Source organism: Mobula birostris, chromosome 18, assembly GCF_030028105.1.
Source record: "Mobula birostris isolate sMobBir1 chromosome 18, sMobBir1.hap1, whole genome shotgun sequence".
In the NCBI taxonomy this organism is placed as follows: Eukaryota; Metazoa; Chordata; class Chondrichthyes; order Myliobatiformes; family Myliobatidae; genus Mobula; species Mobula birostris.
In genome coordinates, this window is record NC_092387.1 from 7,950,938 (window position 1) to 7,971,855 (window position 20,918).

A 20,918-nucleotide genomic window follows, 5' to 3' on the forward strand; every position below is an offset into this window, starting at 1 on the left:
ACTGGGTCAAGAATGGACTTGTTGGATTTTTGGGCGGATGAATATATAAATATATTATTAATTATACGAGTGGGGGAAGAAAGATTAAAATTTGAAGAATACTAGTTGGGAATAGTAACATTAATTTTGTTTATATATATATAATTTTTTTTGTTGCGGGGGAGCTGGAAAAAGCACTGACCAATTGCTACGCTAATCATGTGTGCAAGCGTGGCTTTAGCCATGACCCGCAAAATGGAGGGGGGTAGTGTTGTGTATCTTTTCATTCACAACATTAGTGAGGGGGGGTATTTTGTTTTTTCTTTTTTTGTATTTATTCTATTTTTTTTTCTTTTTGCCTGGAGGGTTGGGAGGGGAACACATAGCAACATGGTGAAGTTCAAAGAGATTCCCCAAGGAACTATGAGAGTTGAGAAGATAAGTAATGTTTTAGATTGGAGTAACTTTGTTAAGAATAATGACTAATTTATTGAATTTTTTGAGTTTTAATGTTAATGGGCTTAATGGACCAGTGAAAAGAAAAAGAATCTTAACACATATTAAGAAAATGAAGCCTTTTTACAGGAAACGCATTTAACAGAAACAGAACATCAGAAACTAAAGAGAGATTGGGTGGGTAGTGTTGTTGCGGCTTCATTTAATTCAAAAGCGAGGGGAGTAGCAATTTTGATCAATAAAACGTTACCAATTAGAATACAAAATGTAATAACCGATTCTGCGGGAAGATATGTGATTATACATTGTCAACTTTTCTCTGAATTATGGACATTTATGAATATTTATGCACCAAATGAAAACGATGCAAAATTCATACAAGAAGCTTTTTTGAATTTGGCAGATGCACATGAAAAAATATTAATTGGAGGAGACTTTAATTTTTGCTTAGACCCAATCTTAGATAGATCAACTAAGGCTGTTATAAAATCGAAGGTAGTAAATCTAACTTTATCATTGATGAAAGACTTAAATTTGATTGATATATGGAGAAGAATCAATCCTAAAGAAAGAGACTATTCGTTCTATTCTCAAGAACATAAAACTTACTCAAGGATAGATTTTTTTCCTATTATCAATGCATATTCAACACAGAGTGAAAAATATGGAATATAAAGCAAGAATATTGTCAGATCATTCTCCTTTATTAATGACAATAATAATGACTGATAAGGAAGAAGTGGCTTATAGATGGAGATTTAATTCAACATTATTAAAACGTCAAGATTTTTGTGATTTTATGAAAAAGCAGATCCAATTTTTTTGGATACAAATTTTCATTCAGTGGATGATAAATTTATATTATGGGATGCGATGAAAGCATATCTGAGGGGCCAGATAATAAGTTATACGTCTAAAATTAAGAAAGAATATATGGCAGAACTAGATCAATTGGAAAAAGAGATTACAAAATTAGAGAAAGAATCTCAAAGATATATGTCGGAAGAAAAATGAAGGCAACTTGTCAATAAGAAGTTACAATATAATACACTTCAGACATATAGAATGGAAAAAGCAATTATAAGAACTAAGCAAAGGTATTATGAGTTAGGTGAGAGAGCACATAAAATTCTTGCCTGGCAGTTGAAAACAGAACAAGCTTCCAAAACAATAAATGCAATTAGAACAAGTGCAAATAAAATATCTTATAAACCTCTTGAAATAAATGAAACCTTTAAAAGTTTCTATTCTGAATTATATCAATCAGAATCACAAAATGATGTTAATGAGATAGAAAGGTTTTTATCACAAGTAATTCTTACAAAATTGAACTCGGAAGAACAGAAGGGATTAGATATGCCTTTTACATTAAAAGAAGTTAAGAAGCTTTAGGATCACTTCAAAGTAATAAATCTCCAGGAGAAGATGGTTTTCCACCTGAATTTTATAAAAAGTTTAAAGATTTATTATTTCCTCTCTTTATGGAGTTAATACGTCAAGCAGAAAAAACACAAACTCCCAGAATCTTTTTCAACAGCGATTGTAATAGTATTGCCAAAAAAAGACAGAGACCCTATGAAACCAACATCATACAGGCCTTTTTCTTTATTGAATACTGATTATAAAATAATAGCAAAAATTTTATCGAATAGATTATCTAAATACTTACCAAAATTAATACATATGGATCAAACAGAATTTATTAAAAATAAACAATTGGCAGATAATGTAACTGGGCTACTCAGTATAATTCATTTGGCACAAAAAAGGGACGAGAAGAGTATAGTAGTAGCCTTGGATGCAGAAAAAGTATTTGATAGATTAGAATGGGATTTTTTATTTAAAGTATTAGAAAAATATGGGTTAGGAACATCTTTTATAAATTGGATTAAAATTTTAAATTCTAACCCTAAGGCTAAAGTAGTGACAAGCTCTCAAATTTCAACACCATTCCAGTTAAAAAGGTCAACTAGACAAGGTTGTCCATTATCACCTGCTTTATTTGTACTGGCGATAGAGCCATTAGCAGAACTAATCAGAATTGATCCAGATATTATGGGTTTTAGAGTTAATCAGGAGGAATATAAAATTAATCTTTTTGCCGATGATGTTTTGATTTACTTAACAAACCCACAACATTCGTTACATAAATTATCTTCTAGATTGGATGAATATGGGAAGGTATCAGGTTATAAAATAAATTGGGATAAAAGTGAAATTTTACCTCTTACTAAAGGAGACTGTAGTCAATGTCGGTTAGCAACCCAATTTAGATGGCCGGTAAATGGTATAAAGTATTTAGGTATAAGACTTGATAATGATGTAAAGAATTTATATAAATTTAATTATTTACCACTATTGAAAAAAATTCAAGAAGATCTTGACAAATGGATGATATCACCAATAACATTAGTAGGTAGAGTCAATGTTGTAAAAATGAACATATTTCCTAGATTACAGTATTTGTTTCAAACATTACCAATACAATTGCCACAGAAATTTTTTCAAGAGTTAAATAAATGTGTGAGAAAATTTCTTTGGAAAGGTAAAATGTCAAGAATATCATTGGAAAAATTGACACGTAAATTTGAGTTAGGAGGATTACAACTTCCAAACTTTAAGAATTATTATAAAGCAAATCAACTTAGATTTATTGCATCTTTCTTCGATGATCGAAAACCAGCATGGATTAAAATAGAATTAGACAAGATAGGAGAAAATAGACCTGAAGAGTTTATATATAAATGGGAATCTAAATGGATACGGGAAAAGAAAGAATCTCCTATATTAATACATTTGATTGATCTATGGAATAAGATAAATGTTGATAATGAAATACAGAAATCTTTATTAGCAAGGAGACCTTTGTTCCAAAACAGACTTATTCCTTTTACGATGGACAATCAACTTTTATATAATTGGTACCAAAAAGGGATTAAATTTATAGGAGATTGTTATGAACGAGGTATATTGATGTCATTTGAACAACTAAAGGATAAATATGAAATATCAAATAACACTTTCTTTTGTTACCTTCAATTAAGGGCTTACTTAAAAGGTAAACTGGGTCAAACAATGTTTTTGCCAAAACCTAATGAAATTGAAACTTTAATTCAAAAACAAAATTAAAAAATTTATTTCTTGTATGTATAATTTGATTCAAAAACAGACAATTAAACAAGGAATCCATAAGTCAAAACAAAAATGGGAAACAGATCTGAATATTAATATTGATGAAACAAATTGGTCAAGACTCTGTCTTGACAGTATGACAAATACAATAAATGTTCGACTTAGATTAGTACAATATAATTTTTTACACCAATTATATATTGCACCACAAAAAATAAATAGATTAAATTCAAATCTATCCGATAAATGCTTTCGGTGTAATCAAGAAATTGGTACTTTCTTACATTCTACTTGGTCTTGTTTTAAAATTCAACCCTTTTGGATAAATTTAAGAGTCTTATTGGAACAAATTACTGGAACTCAACTTCCACATAACCCTGTATTATTTCTACTAGGTGATATTGAAGGGATAAAACCAAAACTTAAATTGAATAAATATCAGAAAGAATTTATAAAAATTGCATTGGCAGTAGCTAAGAAGACTATAGCAGTTACTTGGAAATCTGATTCGTATTTAAGTATGGATCGTTGGAATAATGAAATGGCTAGTTCTATTCCACTCGAAAAAATTACTTATAATTTAAGAGATAAATATGTAACATTTTTGAATATTTGGCGCCCTTATTTACAAAAGATAGGATGGCATATTTAAGTGCTCCGATAAAGATCTTGGTCCCTTGGGGAAAGTAACGAATAAGTATACCAAATTTATTTTGAATCCCATGGAGCATGTGGAAACCTTCCAACACCCAGGCGGTTCTTCTTTTTTTTCTTCTTTTCTTTCTTAGGTAGGACTTTATATGCGGGGGGAAGGGTTGGGGGGGGAGGGTAGATATTCTCTTTTCATGTATTCTTTTTGAAAACTCAATAAAAATTATATTAAAAAAAAGAAAAGGCTTGTACATTTCAATGTACAGTATCTCTGAAATGTTGAGCACTTCAAGGCAGTGAGTCAATCATCAAGAAACTTGCAACCAGCAGAGATTAAAAATTAGTTTTCTTTGTCACAAGTACATGGAAATATCAAAACAGACAATGAGATGGGCAGTTTGCTTCAACAATAATCACAATCCGAGGATGTGCCGGTGGCACCCGGCAAGTGTTGCCACACTTCTGGTGCCAACATTGGGTGCCCACAGCGTACTAACCGGTGTGTCTTTGGAATGTGGGAGGAAACGGGAGTAGCCAGGGGAAACCCATGTTGTCACAGGGAGAACGCGCAAACTCTCTACAGAGAGAGCAGCGGGAGTTGAATCCTGATCGTTGGCAATGTACTTATTAATTTCTGGAGATGTTTGATGGGGCTGGATATTTACAGCTTCATTTCCTGCTGTTCTCCTGACTGTTCTGGGATCCTTTAATATCTACCTGAATCGGCAACACACCTGAACATGGGTGCCTGTGTGAGTGTTACACTGCCTCCAGCTCTGCATTTGTGTGTCAGCCTAAGTTGTGTTTGCATCCTTCTCTCAGACTTGAAACCACAGCCATCTGATTTTTAAGGCAAGAGTTATACTAGGTGAGGCAACCTACATGTAAATAGTTCTCCGCAGCTCTGACAAGAGACTGGGCCACAATTACTCTTTACAACTTGTGTAAAGGGTACAGAGGATATTGTGACATTTCCTTTATTTCATGGTCTGATGTTGAGCTTGCCATTTTAGGGAAATTAAAAACCGATTGGAGATACGGAAGAGTATTGATGCATGCCGTCAAACACCAAACTTTATTCAGTCCTTGGAGCATGTGCAGGCAAGGATCACACTATCCTATAGCAAGCGTGGAGACCTGGCTATATACCTCACCAGCCCAATGGGAACGAAGTCAACGCTGCTGGCACCAAGGTATGAATTTGCAATTGCATAAAATCAGTAGTGCTGTGAATAATGAAAATCTTGTCATTTTGTACTGTAGTTTCTAGAGTTTTAAAATGTGTTTGCCCATTTGACAAAGGGGATTTGGCTCTATGATTTCTAATGAGAGGCTGAACAATATTCATTTTGTTACGGACATCACTACAGGGCTAGCACTTATTGGGCACTTTTAATTGCCTCTGAGAACTGATGATGAGCTAAGCTGAAGTGCAGCAGTAACTTTGGAGAAGAAACTCCCACTACATGGAGTATGGATTTCCTGGATTGAAATCTTACAGCGATAAAGAACCATTTCCAAATCAAAATGGTGTTGGATCCTAATGCCAAGTGTTCTTGGAAGTCAAGAATGAGCATAAAATTCATTGCTAGCAATTTTATTATGTTATATGAACAAAGAAAGACAAAGGAAAATATATTCATGGTCATCTCATACTCAGACCAGAGATCCAAAATTCCAAAGTAGTTAGCTCAAGTGGTATAGCACCTGTTACTGAAAATCAGCAAATTTCTAGAAAAATACAGAAGCAACTGTACCAAAATTACTGGAAAATTCACTGAACAATGACATGTAATGATGATATAAAATTACGAATTCAAAGTTCAAAATGTCTGAAGTAAAGTTTATTATCAGAGTACATACATGTTATCACAATTACCCTAAAATTCTTTTTCTGTGGGCATATTTAGCAAATCCATAGAAAAGTAGCTGTAAACATGATCAATGAAGAAAAAATGGTGTAAATGCAAATATAACTACATGACAATAAATAACAAGAGCATGAAATAAAATAACAAGGAGTCCCTAAAATGAGACCATCAGTTGTGAGAACACCAGAAGGGAGAGTGTGTAGTTATCTCTTTCGTTCAAGAGCCTGATGGTTGAGGGGTAGTAATTGTTCTTGAGCTTGGTAGTGCTCTTGTACCTTCTACCTGATGGCGGTGGCGAGAAAAGAGCATGGCCTGGGTGGTGAGGAACTTTGGTTGCTGCTTTTCTACAGCAACATTTCATGTCAGTGTGCTCAATGGTTGGGGAAGACTTCACCCGTGATGTACTGGGCCAAATCCACTACCTTTTGTAGGATTTTCTGCTCAAAGACATTGGTGTTCCCATACCAGGCCATAATGTAGCCAGTCAGCACACTTTCCACCACACATCAAAAGGTTTGCCAAGCTTTTTGATGACATGCCAAATCTCCGCAGACTCCTGAGGAAGTAGACACGCTATGGTGCTTTCTTTGCAATTATATTTATATGATGGGTCCAGGACAAGTCCTCTCAGATGGTGACGCCCAGGAATTTAAAGTTACTGACCCTCTCCTCTGATTCTCCAATGGGTAGCTGGTTTCCCTCTCCTGAAGTCTTCTATTAGTTCCTTGGTCTTATTGACATTGAGAGGTTGTTATTATTACACCACTCAGACAAATTTTCAATCTCCCTCCTGTATGCTAATTTACCACCACCTTAGATATGGCCCACAACAGTGGTGTCATCAGCAAACTTGTACTTGGTATTGGAGCTGTGCTTAGCCACACAGTCATAGGTGCAAAGCAAGTAGAGCAGGGGGCTAAGTACGCATCCCTGCAGTGCTCCTGTGCTGATGGGGATTGTGGAAGAGATGTTTTTGCCAGTCCAAACTGACTGGGGTCTGCAGTGAGGAAATCCAGGATCCATTTGCACAAGGGATATTGATGCCCAGGTCATGGAGTTTACTGATTAGTTTAGAGGGCATGATGGTGTTAAATGCCGAACTGTAATTGATGCATGGCATCCTGATGCACGCATCTTTGCTGTCAAGATGTTCCAGGGCTGTGTGAAGAGCCCGTGAGATGGCATCTGCTGTAGACTTGTTACTTAGGTAGGTGTAGACAAGCAAAGGAAAGGTAAACTCCAACAAAACTAACAATTCTACACCCCGATACAGCAGCCATGTAGGATTTGGATGAGGATAAAACTCCTTGTTCTTGGATTTGCAAATTTTTCAAGATGGAAATTGAGGGGAAATGGATATGAGATGAGAGAACAGTGTTTAATGTAAACACAAGATTCTGCTTTGCTGAAAATCTAGATCAACACACACACAAAGTGCTGGAGTAACTCGGAAAGTATCATTGGAGGGAATAAACAGTCAACCTTTCCGGCAGAGACCTCTCATCAGGACTGTGACTCAGCCCAAAATGTCAACAGTTTATTCCACTGCAGAATTTACATGGTATTTAATGTTTCCAAATGGAAGAACGGGTCGTGGAGAAGGGCTAAGGAGTGGTGGAGTGACGGAGCTGTTTCTGAAGTATTGATTTGCATTGTTTTTATCCCCTGCAGACAACGTGACTACTCACCTGAAGGATTCACAGATTGGGCATTCATGACGACACATTCATGGGATGAAAATCCATCTGGTGAATGGGTTCTAGAACTGGAGAGCATGCCTGGTCTAAATAATTATGGTTTGTGCTTCCAAAATCAGGCATTGTATCGTCTCTGAATCCTTCCCTAAAGGCCATGTCTCTTCTGTATAACTTATTTCGAGGGACAATGGTGCCTGTGACTGATATCTACTACAACCCTTCCTGCTGATCTCTTGATGTCCATTGATATTCTTTCCATTATGTAATTTGCTGTCAAATAATCTTGTCTTAATTGGCTTTTGTCACATTGTATGAATTTGTCATGTGAAAACATTTCTTAAACCACCCACCTTTGTGTATCTGTTGATGATCTTCAGTCTGTCTGATTTTAGAATGGAAAGTGTTAGTGTATGGGAATTTTGGGCACCTGTACACCCACCCCCCCACCCACCCTTCTATTACTCCTCAGCCTTTACAGCTGTTATTTAGCCACTCTTAGTTCTTTCTGCCAAACTATCACTACACAATTCTGTTTAATTTCAGCTGCTACTTGCTCACCCATTCTGCCCATCCGCATTCACTTGTTATCTTCCTTGCCGTGCTTCCAAACACTTAATTCTCGCCCTCTTGCCCCTAAAAACCCACACCCCAGTTGGTTATGTTAATTCATCGAACTATCTTTGAATTTGCACTTAAAATCCTGAATGCAATGTTTAGTGTTCATCAACGTGAGATGAGGAAGTCTTGCTTGAGATTTGCCTGACATTTCATGAGTGTTCAAGATGCAATTCCATTGCTTTCTCATTTAATGACTATTTTCTTGAAAATGGAAAAATCTTTTGAAATTTCTTTTATTTTCTTATAAACTTCTTAAGTGTGTACTTTTAAAAAGATGTCTGGCTGTTATTTTGCAACCTAAAATCTTTGTGCATTACTTTATTCAGGTACGCTGAGGCAGTTTACCCTGGTTCTTTATGGTACAGCACCAGTTAACTATGACCAGCTGAAAGCTACAAATATCACATTGCCAGACAACTGCAAAACACTGAACTCTCAGCATGTGTGTGTGGGTAAGTAAACAAAATAACAGGTTGAATTTCACTGCCTGGGAGTGCCCTCTACAGGAGAAACTGGGAAAAATTGGAATGTGTTGGATTAGGGTCTCAAACTTGCTCCATCTAACACCTCTTATAAAACACTTTACAAAAAGAAACAAGAAAAAACAATGGTTATTTTATGCCCCATTAAGCACAACAAAAGGTCATCGTTTCCAGGCCAAGTGATTCTATAAGTTACTTTAAAAACGTAAACACGAGGAATTCTGCAGATGCTGGAAATTCAAGCAACACACATCAAAGTTGCTGGTGAACGCAGCAGGCCGGGCAGCATCTCTAGGAAGAGGTACAGTCGACGTTTCAGGCCGAGACCCTTCGTCAGGACTAACTGAAGGAGCTAACATGCATGTTAAGATGTTCTCTACTGCACATCTATAGAATGATGTGAGCATAGATGTGCAGAGTCCAGCTCTCTTCAGCTGCCTCAAAGTAGATGTGTTGATGAGCTTTCTTGATTGTGTATAATGTGTTCTGGGACCACGAGAATTTGTGCGTGATGTTTACTCCCAGGAGTTTGAAACTGCGCTGTTTCCACTGCTGTGCTGCCAATGCAAAGAGGGGTGTGAATGGTGCGAGTTCTCGTGAAGTTGTTGATTAATAGTAAATAGATGAAGTGACTCGGTTGAACTGATCAAACATAAATCTTCTATTGGTAAAATGTAAGAACAATTTACACTGCAAGCTCCCATTGCCTATCCCTAGATGTGTTGTTAACATGTTTAAAAATCATCAGCTTCTGGCCTCTTGATGGTCAGTGCACTTTATTTAAATTAGACTAGGCTCTGCCTGTTGACTGGTCAGCAGTAGGAGGGTTGTAGTCTGCTTCTGCAGGTAGAGTGAAGGATTGGGCAGCAGTGATCAAATTCCAGTTCATGTCAATGTGTGAAGGCCACCTCCAGCAGGATCCCACCACAAAGCACATCTCTCCCTCCCCGCCCCCCTTCTGCTTTCCGCAGGGATTGCTCCCTACGCGACTCTCCTGTCCATTCGTTCCCCCCATCCCTTCCCACTGATCTCCCTCCCGGCACTTATCCTTGTAAGCGGAACAAGTGCTACACATGCCCTTACACTTCCTCCCTCACCACCATTCAGGGCCCCAGACAGTCCTTCCAGGTGAGGTGACACGTCACCTGTAAGTCAGCTGGGGTGATATACTGTGTCCGGTGCTCCCAGTGTGGCCTTCTATATATTGGTGAGACCTGATGCAGACTGGTAGACCGTTTCGCTGAACACCTACGCTCTGTCCGCCAGAGAAAGCAGGATCTCCCAGTGGCCACACATTTTAATTCCATGTCCCATTCTCATTCTGATATGTCTATCCACGGCCTCCTCTACTGTAAAGATGAAGCCACACTCAGGTTGGAGGAACAACACCTTATATTCAGTCTGGGTAGCCCCCAACCTGATGGCATGAACATCGACTTCTCAAACTTCCGCTAATGCCCCACCTCCCCCTCGTACCCCGTCCCTCATTTATTTATTATTCCCTCCCCTTTTTTTCTCTCTCTCTCTGTCCCTCTCACAATCACTCCTTTGCCTGTTCTCCATCTTCCTCTGGGCTCCCCTCCCCCTTTCTTTCTCCCTGGGCCTCCTGTCCCATGATCCTCCCCCTTCTCCAGCTCTGTATCCCTTTTGCCAATCACCTGTCCAGCTCTTGGCTCCATCCCTCCTCCTCCTGTCTCCTATCATTTTGGATCTTCCCCTTCCACTTTCAAATCTCGTACTATCTCTTCTTTCAGTTAGTCCTGACGAAGGGTCTCGGCCCGAAACGTTGACTGTACTTCTTCCTATAGATGCTGCCTGGCCTGCTGCGTTCACCAGCATTTTCTGTGCGTTGCTTAGATTTCCAGCATCTGCAGATTTTCTCGTGCTAAGGTCACGCTGGGCCTGGTGTCAGTGTCCTCAGTTTAAGTAAGGTAGCTCCATTTTATGTCACTTCCACAGCCAGACATCGGAGCTGTGCTAAGTCTTGGGGACTGAGACATCTGGATTTTATCATTAGAAAATAATTGAAAAAATGGTTTGAAAATCTTTTTCAAAGTTCATTTTATTTGTGCACCCTGTTAACATTCTTTAAAAAATTCTGACCACCATGAATTTGCTTTGCAGATATAGCTTTGTTAGTTTCTTTTAAACTGCTGACTACTGGGTTGTAAACAGATTTTAAATCCCACAGATTATTTTTTGATAATCTTGTAGTAGGTTAAAATGTGGACCATGTGGCCTGTACTGCACTGTAATGATCTATGATAAGACATTTTGCAAAGGTAATCTGGTGTTTATAAATCCCTTTGAGCCAAATTTGGCTGGGGCAGCTTTTTAAAAGGTGACCTTAAATATGGATTACATTTCTTTGAAGTTAACTGGTTCCTTTTTGTCATTTTAATTTCTTTCACTTTCTGTTTCACACCTTACTCTGCTCTCAGGCATTTTTAAAGGAGTATGAATTAACACTTGGCAGGGGGCGGGTGCCTGGTGCTCGGCCGGGGTCTGTGGTCGAGTGGTCGGCGACTTGGGCCGGCTCCCCCACCGGACTAGTCTGGTGAGGCGGGTGTGAGGACACCCAGCAGGACTAAAAAAAACAAAACCTGACAAAGGGCGAGTGAGCTCCTTGTGAGCCAACGGCCATCTTCCGTGGAAGAGATTAAAGCCTCACCACGTATCTACGAATCGTATGCTATGCACCTGGTTAGAAGAGACATGATGAACTTGGGGGCTGCACGGTGTGCTTGGACCTGCCCAAGGCCTCCGCCTAAGGAAGGGCCGAGCTTGAAGAAGCGGCCGTGGCTGGAGGCCGGTACGGCCTTGGGCTCGAGCTCAGCGGGGCGGCGGCGGGCGGTGTCAAGGCGGCCAGCGAGAACAAACTGGAGGAGAGGCTGTACTCAGTGCTATCGCAAGATTGAAGAAGATGGAGGTGCATAGCTGCCAACCCTGGATTCGGGACAGCACTCACTGACTGAATTAACAAACATGTTCAATCTGATTTTTTTTTAATTGGGGGAAAAGTCTGAGAGTGGGATTAAAATTTTGTGATTAATATTACCTGCACTATAGGTCTTCCCACCCTGTCACTTGTATACCTGGACTATCCCTCTTCTCACTTGTAAAAATCTTTTTCCTTCTCTCAGTTCCTCCGTCTCCACCACATCTGCTCTCAGGATGAGGCTTTTCATTCCAGAACTAATGTGATGTCCTCCTTCTTCAAAGAAAGGGGCTTCCCTTCCTCCACCATCAACTCTTCCCTCACCCACATCTCTTCCATTTTGCACATATCTGCCCTCACTCCATCCTCCCGCCACACCACCAGGGGTAGGGTTCCTCTTGTCCTCCCCTACAACCCCACCAGCCTCCACATCCAGCACATAATTCTCTGTAACTTCCACCATCTCCAATGGGATCCCACCACTAAGCACACCTCCCTCCTGGTACTTACGCTCGCAAGCTGAACAAGTGTCATACCTGCCCCTACACCACCTCCCTTGCTACCATTTTTCAGGGCCCCAAATAGTCCTTCCAGGTGAGGCAACACTGAAGGCTGATTTATACTTTTGCGTATGGGCTACGCCGTAGGCCTGATTTATACTTTTGCGTAGCCCTGTGCTGTAGCGAGCATGTATAGTTGTGTCTGCGTTGTTCTGCAGTTCACCGCCAAAACACTAGTTGGCGGTGGGGTTTCTATGCCACTGTGTTGAGTTTCTTCGTGAGAGACATGGACGAGGAAGTGCATTTCAAATATTTTCGGATGTCGGCAGGTAGATTTGACGATTTGGTTTATCGTCTCCAACCACTTATTTTGCATCAACGTACAGACATGGCGGAGAAAAGCAACCGCGAATGCGATTCTACCAAGTGGACCAATCACACTTGTTACGGTCTGCGTCGCCGCAACACGTGAGTTACATTTTTGAGGAGGTGCACGTCACCCTACGGTGTACATTTGACGCACAAGTATAAATCAGCCTTTATTCTGTGAGTCTGTTGGGGTCATCTACTGTATCCTTTGCTCCTGGTGTGGCCTTCTGTATATCAGTGAGACCTGACGTAGATTGGGAGACCGCTTCGCCGAGCACCTATGCTGTATCAACAGAAAAAGCAGGATCTCCCTTTGGCCATCCATTTCAATTTTACTTCCCATTTTCGGTTCTGATGAAGGGGATCTGCCTGAAACATTGACTATTTGCTCTTTTCCATAGATGCTGCTTGGCCTACTGAGCTCCTCTGTCATTTTGTGCGTGTTGCCTTAAAATGCAGATGTTATCTCCAGTATGAGAAATGGCTTGTTAAAAGTTTGTGCAGAATGTCTGTAAATTGCTGAAGCCTGAAGTGTTATCCTTATCAAAATGAGCTTCCCACACCCCAAAAACAAATAATAAGGCACTTAATTAAAAAAATCAATATTCCTTGAAATGTCAATGATCCTTCAACTAAATGCTGATAATTTTTTTTTGGATGATGTCCCAGACTGGTTTAATTATTTTCCTTTCTAAATGCCAATGTCAGAAGTTGGGAGCTGGAGAAGGCAACCACTGCAGGAAAACATCAAAGGGAACCAGCCAGCTTAATGGGTATAAATTGGAGCAATGACCAGTGTTTTACATTAGTAACAGCTTTTAGTTGTACTTGTTCATTGACAAGTATGCATGCTCCAGCATACTATTTCAAGACTGTTTAATGTCACTCCAGTACACAAGTGTAAAGGAGAACAAAATAATCGTTACTGTGGATCTGATGAAGCACAAGATAAAGAATGCAATCATTTTTTTCAAAAAACCACAATAAATATAAATACTTAAGATAGCTTATGCACATGGATTCAGGAGTGTCTGTACGTAAGGTGACTGACACAAAATGATAAAATAGTGGTTGTTGGGGTGTGGAGGCATGGGTTCGTAGGTGGAGGGGTTGATCAGCCTTGTTTGGGGAAGGTGATTGTGTCCGAGTCTGGTGGTCCTGGCATGGGTGCTACGTATCCTTCTCCCTGATGGAGTGGGACAAACAGTCCGTGAGCAGGGTAGGTGAGATCCTTCATGATGATGATTAAAGGGTTAATCAGCCCAGTGTTACTTTAGTGATGTGCACCAGAGGCTGAACACTGGTTTTGCTTGAATTACTATTCACTGCTATTTCAAGCAGTGCAAAGAATTAATAGTAAGTGCAAACACCCTCTGAAATCTTGGCTATTTAAGATTGTGATACAGAATTATAGTCAAATCCCCTTTGCTGTGCCTGGTACAGTTCTGGTTGAATCACAACTTTTAAAAGACTCCAACATGATTCCTTTAGAACATAGATGAGGAGAAATTTCTTTGGCAGAATGTGGTGAGTCTGTGGAATTCATTACCACAGACACTGAAGAGGTCAAGTCATTGGCTATATTTAAAGTGGAGGTTGATAGATTCTTGACTAGTCAAATGTTGCAGGGAGAAGGCAGGAGAATGGGGTTGAGAGGGATAGTAAATCAGACCATGATAGAATGGTGGAGCAGATTTGATGGACAAAATGGCCAAATTCTGCTCCTACATCTTACGGTGTGAAAAGATTAGAGACGCCCCAGACTTTGAACTTTGATCATTTGAACCAAAATGAATGGCAAATTAATGAATGATCTTGCATTATATCCAGTCCAGCATTAAGTAGTTATATTCTTCTGTCTTGTCCCATTTCAGTAGCTACAAAGCAGTCTCTACTAAAATTATTCCTGACGTATTTATTTCTCTTCTCTCATAGAATGTAATGAAGCATTTTTTCTGCACCAACAAAGCTGTGTGGAAAATTGCCCACCTGGTTTTCACAAAGGAATCATCGACGGTCCCCTCGTAAACAACGAACTACTTCCAAAAGTCTTGGCCTGCCTTCCTTGTCATTCTTCTTGCCGCACATGCAACGGCTTAACTGCCAATCACTGCCTTTCCTGCCTTCCTCATTCACACTACAATGAAGTTGAATTGAACTGCTCGCCTCAGATGCAAGTCAGCAGAGAGTCGCCCCTGGAAGATGAGGAAGTTGTGGAGCCTCTGACTGGCTCCCACGTACCAATATGGTTTGCATTAACCATCTGTGCCTTTATTATAATGGTCTTTTTTATAATATTTGTCGTTCTTCAGGTGAGATCAGGATTCCAGTTTAGCAAGGTGAAGGTCTACACACTTCAGAATGGTAAAGGGATTATATCTTATAAAGGAATTCCTGACACCTGGAAGGACGGGGATTTATCCGAATCGGATTGCGACGAATTTGATGTTGAGGGCCAAAGTGAGAGAATGGCTTTTTTAAAGAAAATACAAAGTGTCCTCTAATATTTTTGTTCAAAAGTATCCTCTAAGTAATGAAGGGTTACCTATCTATCATTTTCATAGACTTCAGGGAAAGGTGTCTCTAATGGACAAGAAATCCACACACTCGCTTTTATCTGGAACATGGGTATTTGAAACATCTGGGCATGGTCCCTTGTAGCTGAACTGTTTAATACTGGAAATTGGGCATTTTTCACAGCTCTTAACTGAGGTAGGTACAGATTTCTCTGCAGGATATGGTCAGAATGGTTGAATAGTAATGGTAGGAAATCCCAAAATTGTGTATAAAATTGACAAGTGATTTGGTTACATTGAAGTCATTTAATTAAGTGGACTTTTTCTTGCAGTTTAGAAAATTATTGGAAAATTATTTTAATCACTTTGATTGAAAATTGAAGCCTTTCTAATATTTGATAGTGATTTAGTTCTGTAGCAGTAGTGACAGTTTCAAGGGGTAACATTTTTGCACTTTAAAAAAAAATTAAAACTTCCATCCCTTAAAACCCTCACTGAACTGTGGCTGAAGTTGGAAGTAATTTATACTTCTTTCTCTGACTTGTAGTGTTGAGGCATTGGAACTTTGTGGATTAAGGCTCGACAGAGTGGGGGCTGTCAAAACTGTTCCTGCTGAAAGTGCATATGGATGCAAGTCAAGTCTGATCTTGATCCCGTTCATCCAAAGGCATTTCCTTCTGCAGCCCAAACCCAAAGACCAACACTGTCAGCAGAGACGTGGGGAGTGTTCCTGTATAACACCTTTGCTTTCCAGCGGAGGTTGGGCACAGGCAGTTCTGGGGGAGTAAAATTATCAGAGGTTAAGTATGGAGCTCATTTTGTGGCTCATTGCTGTGCAATCTTTGGTATTCCCAGGGAGATTGTCATGTCCCATACTTAGACAAGGTCTGGTATCAAATCCAGGCAACAGCTTCCTTTCTTCTGCAAGATTCCTTGGCTGTGCAGCTGTCCATACAGACTCTAAGAGGCAAAACCTGTGACTGAATTGGTGACCAAAGGGATGGACGGTAAATCAAAACTTATCACCTATGCAGTGGGTGTATGGTTTTGAGAATAGTGCTGGGGGAGAGAGGGCTTGTTAATTCTTACGGAGTAGTGTACCACTTTGGATACCCAGGATGCCACCTCCCTATTCATTGCACACCGTGCAATTTAGGTGTTGATGTACACCTCTCCTCAAAAGCACTTTATATAGATGTTAGTTCCTACCTGGCTTGCAATTTTCAGATCGAACTTTTATTATTTTATTTGAAGCACTGGTTGTAAGCACGTGGCTTACATTCTTCATGGGAAAGGAAATGCTTGTTTATATGACTAAAAGAGCAAAGTCAGGCAGGCTTAAATCCAGTGTTCATGTGATTAAAACAGTGGGATTCCCATTCTCCTAACCTTTCCCAGTATATTTGATACACGTTTCTTCTTCATTGAGCCACACTCCTCAAAGTATTCCATGTGCTGAGGAGACACTGTTGTCTCTACCATTTAGTGGAAATATTCCCAATGGGTGACAAAGTGACTAAGAATCTTCTTTTGGTACCCTACACAGGTCTATCTGGAAAGATCAGAGTTCTCCTCTAGTCCCAAAAATCTGATTTAATGTAAAGTCTGCTCTCCACTTAATTCCAGTGGACACCTGTAGCATACAGAGCACTCTTAATTTGTTTAATTGGCAATATGGTTTGAAGGTCGCAAGCTGTTGTACCTGGAGCAGAAGTAAATTAGCAGTATACGAAACAGTGGAATTTTCCTCAGTGTCTGACCTGCACTCTACGTACCAAGAGTGTTTAACAGAAAACAGGAAACTTTATCCTATGTCTAAGTGCTGTACTTGCCCTCACTATATGATTTTGGCAAAAACCACCTGTGATATAGAACTGTCCACTTGGGAACCTCTCTCCCCATTCTGAACATGAAGTTCACAAATTTGTACCTGCTGACTGAGTCATGAAATGAAGCCTTGAAATGTCCCGTACAGTTATGTAGTGTTTCTACCTCATTAGCTCAGTTTAAACAAGGTTTATTTATCCCCATTTACCATTCGTGCCTCCTGGCCTGAGAGAACGTGCTTAAAGTTGTGACAAATAGCTGTGAAAAATGTTGATCCTCAGAGTCTGAGCAAATACAATGAGCACAAAACATCACTGGGTTTGAGTAAGGATAAGTCTTTTTCAAAGTGGGAGTTCAGAACTTTGGGTCAAAGGCGTTCCCAAATCATCGAGTCTGTCTCAGGGTGATTCACTGACACCAACAGTTCTCTCAGTGAAGCAAGGGCATTGTCTCAGAATTTTTTCAAGAATTTACATTATTTTTCTCATGTATCAATAATAATGGATGAGACCGATAAATTATTTACAAGTTGGAGGAGTTGGTCACCAATCCTTACTCAGAGCTTTGCTGTAGCTGCCAACATGAAATGTAGTTAATGCTGTGTTTTCAGGGGAGATTCTGGTCATTCTTGTTTTTGGCTTGTCTAATATACTTGCATTGGTACAGTGCAGAACAAAATCAAACTTTGACCAATCCTGCAATTCATGACCTTTCACGATTAACCAAGACACTTCCCATAGCACTGCACCTTCAATCTTTAGAAAGATTAAGGAAACGATTGACACAAGCAGGAAGGCCGCATTCTGACCCTTGAGCTGCTTTGCACATTTTCACAGCTGTGGTGATCAGATAAAAGTTCTAGGCAGCATTGATACAGCTCATAGCATATCACAGGTTCCGGGAGAGCTTCAAGAAAGTTGAATTGAGCTTCAATTACAGAATGGTTACTGCCAGGAATAGTTAGTGGAATATCATTGAGTTCTTATGATACATCTCCAACTGTGTTAATTGGGCATTTAACCAATTTCAAATTCATTGTCAAGGTGATGGGGGAAAGAATTGAAAGCACAAGTTACTTGGGATGGAGAGAATTTAGCTGAACCTTGAAAAACTGGGTGTTTTCCTGTACTTAACTGGGCTAGTGAAATGTTTTTGCACGTGGGGAATTAAATTTTATTCTGCAGGATAACTTTGCAAATTGTGAAGCATGTCTACAGTGAAACATTGTAATTGTATTGCCACTGTTCTGACAAGCCAAATGAGGTACTGTGAGAGGGGTTCTATTGGACCCTGGCTAACTATGAACTGTGCAATAGAAGTCTTGTCCTCTATTGACCAAAGCCAGGGAAAGTGAAGAATTTTCAAAAGCTCCTGCTCCTGGGTTGGTATCAGTATTCTGGCTTAAATGTGTACGTGTGAGCAATGGGTCCCAACCTGGCAGTGGGGCTCTTTCCCAGTGGGCTGACAGTTGTCTCACGCGTAGGAGGTTCTCATAATGTGTTCAGCAGGGATGTCCAGTTGTATATCCTTAACCTATGAAGAAGTGACAAGTGTTGGCATTACACTGGAGGATGAAAGCCACTTTGTTGGCATTTGTGCAAACCCTGTTGAGTAGCTGGCTAACACACAGATCAGACAGAGGGTTTAAGAGTGTTGGAAGAGACAGTTCAGGCATGTGTCGTATAACAGCCTTGCAAATCATTAGGTTATCTCTTGACTTTGCACTATTTTCATATGCACAATTCTCTTTCTATGTCAATATCAGGCACTAAAATCAATGTGTGGCACCCTTACTGAAATCCTGGTTAAGCTGGGTCACTGTGGCTTCTTTGAACTTGGCACCATGTAACTATTATTTTAATAAAAGCAATATAATTACAGGCCTTGGGGTGGGGGCAGGTATATGTTGTAAATTGTAATATATATATGTATATATATATATTATAAACCATGATTTGATAATATGCAACTTAAAGTGTAAAAGAATCAAAGTATATGTGTGTGTGTCCGTCAGGGGAGTTGATTGTCCCAGTGCTGTGTTGGGTAAGGAGATGGAGTGACATCGCCTAATCTGCTATATTTTGCAGTGTGTTGTGGGATACCCAGGTGGGGATATGGACGGACAGGGAGCAGAGCTGTATTTCATAATGGTGTAGCAGCCATCTTGTGCGGGTACTCCTCGAAACTCGTGGAGGTGTCTTGCTGCCCAAGTCCTGACCTGCGCTCCATTGTTGGTGCCACATTTAGAGCAATTACCTCAGACTCTGCTCCATTGTGTCCATCCCCAACATAGCTTTTCACTGTCAAATGTTAAACAGCTCCACCTTCTGACATTTGTCAATGCACTTTAGTCTACTGATCAACCCCGGATACCGTGCTCAACAGGTCAGCATTGTCCTGGGAAACTTGTTCCAGCATTTGGTTAAAACACAAGCCCAAATCTATCGTCGTACTAAGTTGGAAGGAAGAGCTGATAAAATATTTCATACTGTCTGGATTTTTCTGAACAACTTATTGATGCAGCAGAATATGCAAAAATTAAGGAATAGATCAATGTGGTTCCTGACCTTTCTGCACAGCTCCTGTGGCAGTATTCTGTGCAAATGCTAGTTACCCCAGTATCTCCATAATTAGTTGGAAATTTACAAATAATCATTAGTTCTTCGCATTCCTGCTGGTTGCTCAGTCACCATTACACTTTGCCCGAGCTAGATAAAAACAAATTTGCTGAAATATTTGCACATTGAGATGGTTTATAATTCATTCTAAATGACAGCACCTCAATGGGTTCTGGTCTCCTCTCCCCCTTCTCCCCACTCCAGTGTGGTTGCATTGCACTAATATATTTAATCATTCCAGATCTTGTCTTGTACATTAACTGCAGTGCCCATAAAGCAGTCACAAAATCAGGTCTTGTTGAAAGATTGACCAAAGGCTTGGAAGGAATGAGTTGTAGTTCTCCAACCCTAGGGGGAAAAGACTGTGTGTCCACCCTGTCTCTGCCCCTTATTATTTTATTAACCTCATTCCCTCTTTAGTGCTCCAAGAGAAAGCTAGTCTGTCCAACCTCTTCCCATCACCAATTCATTGGTGTCTTGGCAACATCCTCGTAATTCAGTGACTGCCATTTTAAAGTGCACAAGTTGGTTATTGGGCTACACTGTGATGCCTTGTGTAGTCAATTACCTATTCATACACTGTACATAGACACTTGGGCTCATTACTTGGTGTCAAGCCTTTGGTCGAGATGGGAAGAAAATTGGGGAGATACTGGGTTGCAGAGGGAGAGAAAAATTAGAACCCAAAATAAATCACAGATACTAAATTAAAAGGGCTGCATAAACTCAGTTCCAGTCTTATTCCACAGTGCATTGCACTAAAATACAGATGATGACTGCTTGCTGTGATGTGAAGTCCTATTGCTATAATGCTGATATTCTGGATGATTTACTAAGATAAGTAAACAGACATATTTTTGTACAATATTATATAGTACACAGTAATTTTCTTGTAATATAAAATGGCTTAAAACAAATTACTCATTATTTAATGGATGTGGAAATATTGTCATAGATCTACTTAAAGAAATTAAAGACTTTTTCAAAGCAACAATGTATTGTTTTCTTTCTCCATTTAGATCGTAAGATATAGGAGCAGAATTAGCCATTGGCCCATCAAGTCTGCTCCGCCATTTCATCATGGTTGATCCAGTCTTCCTCTCAGCTCCAATTTCCCGCCTTCTCCCCATTTGTCTTCATGCCCTGATCCATCAAGAGTATCAACCTCTGCCTTAAATATACATAAAGACTTGGCCACCACAGCCGCTTGTGGCAAAGAATTCCATGGATTTACCACTCTGGCTAAAGAAATTCCTGCTCATCT

The 20,918-nt window shown here is 39.8% G+C and overlaps 1 protein-coding gene across 1 annotated transcript in view; it reads left to right on the top strand.

Moving 5' to 3' along the window:
- The window catches only part of LOC140211921 (furin-like), a 155,330-nt gene extending 134,690 nt beyond the window's left edge, over nt 1–20,640 (top strand). The window contains exons 12-15 of the mRNA XM_072282136.1: nt 5,232–5,411; nt 7,761–7,885; nt 8,731–8,856; nt 14,629–20,640. Coding sequence (XP_072138237.1) covers nt 5,232–5,411; nt 7,761–7,885; nt 8,731–8,856; nt 14,629–15,197 — 1,000 coding nt within the window. The 3' untranslated portion in view covers nt 15,198–20,640. The remainder of the gene's footprint in view (nt 1–5,231; nt 5,412–7,760; nt 7,886–8,730; nt 8,857–14,628) is intronic.
- Nucleotides 20,641–20,918: the final 278 nt, after the last annotated feature.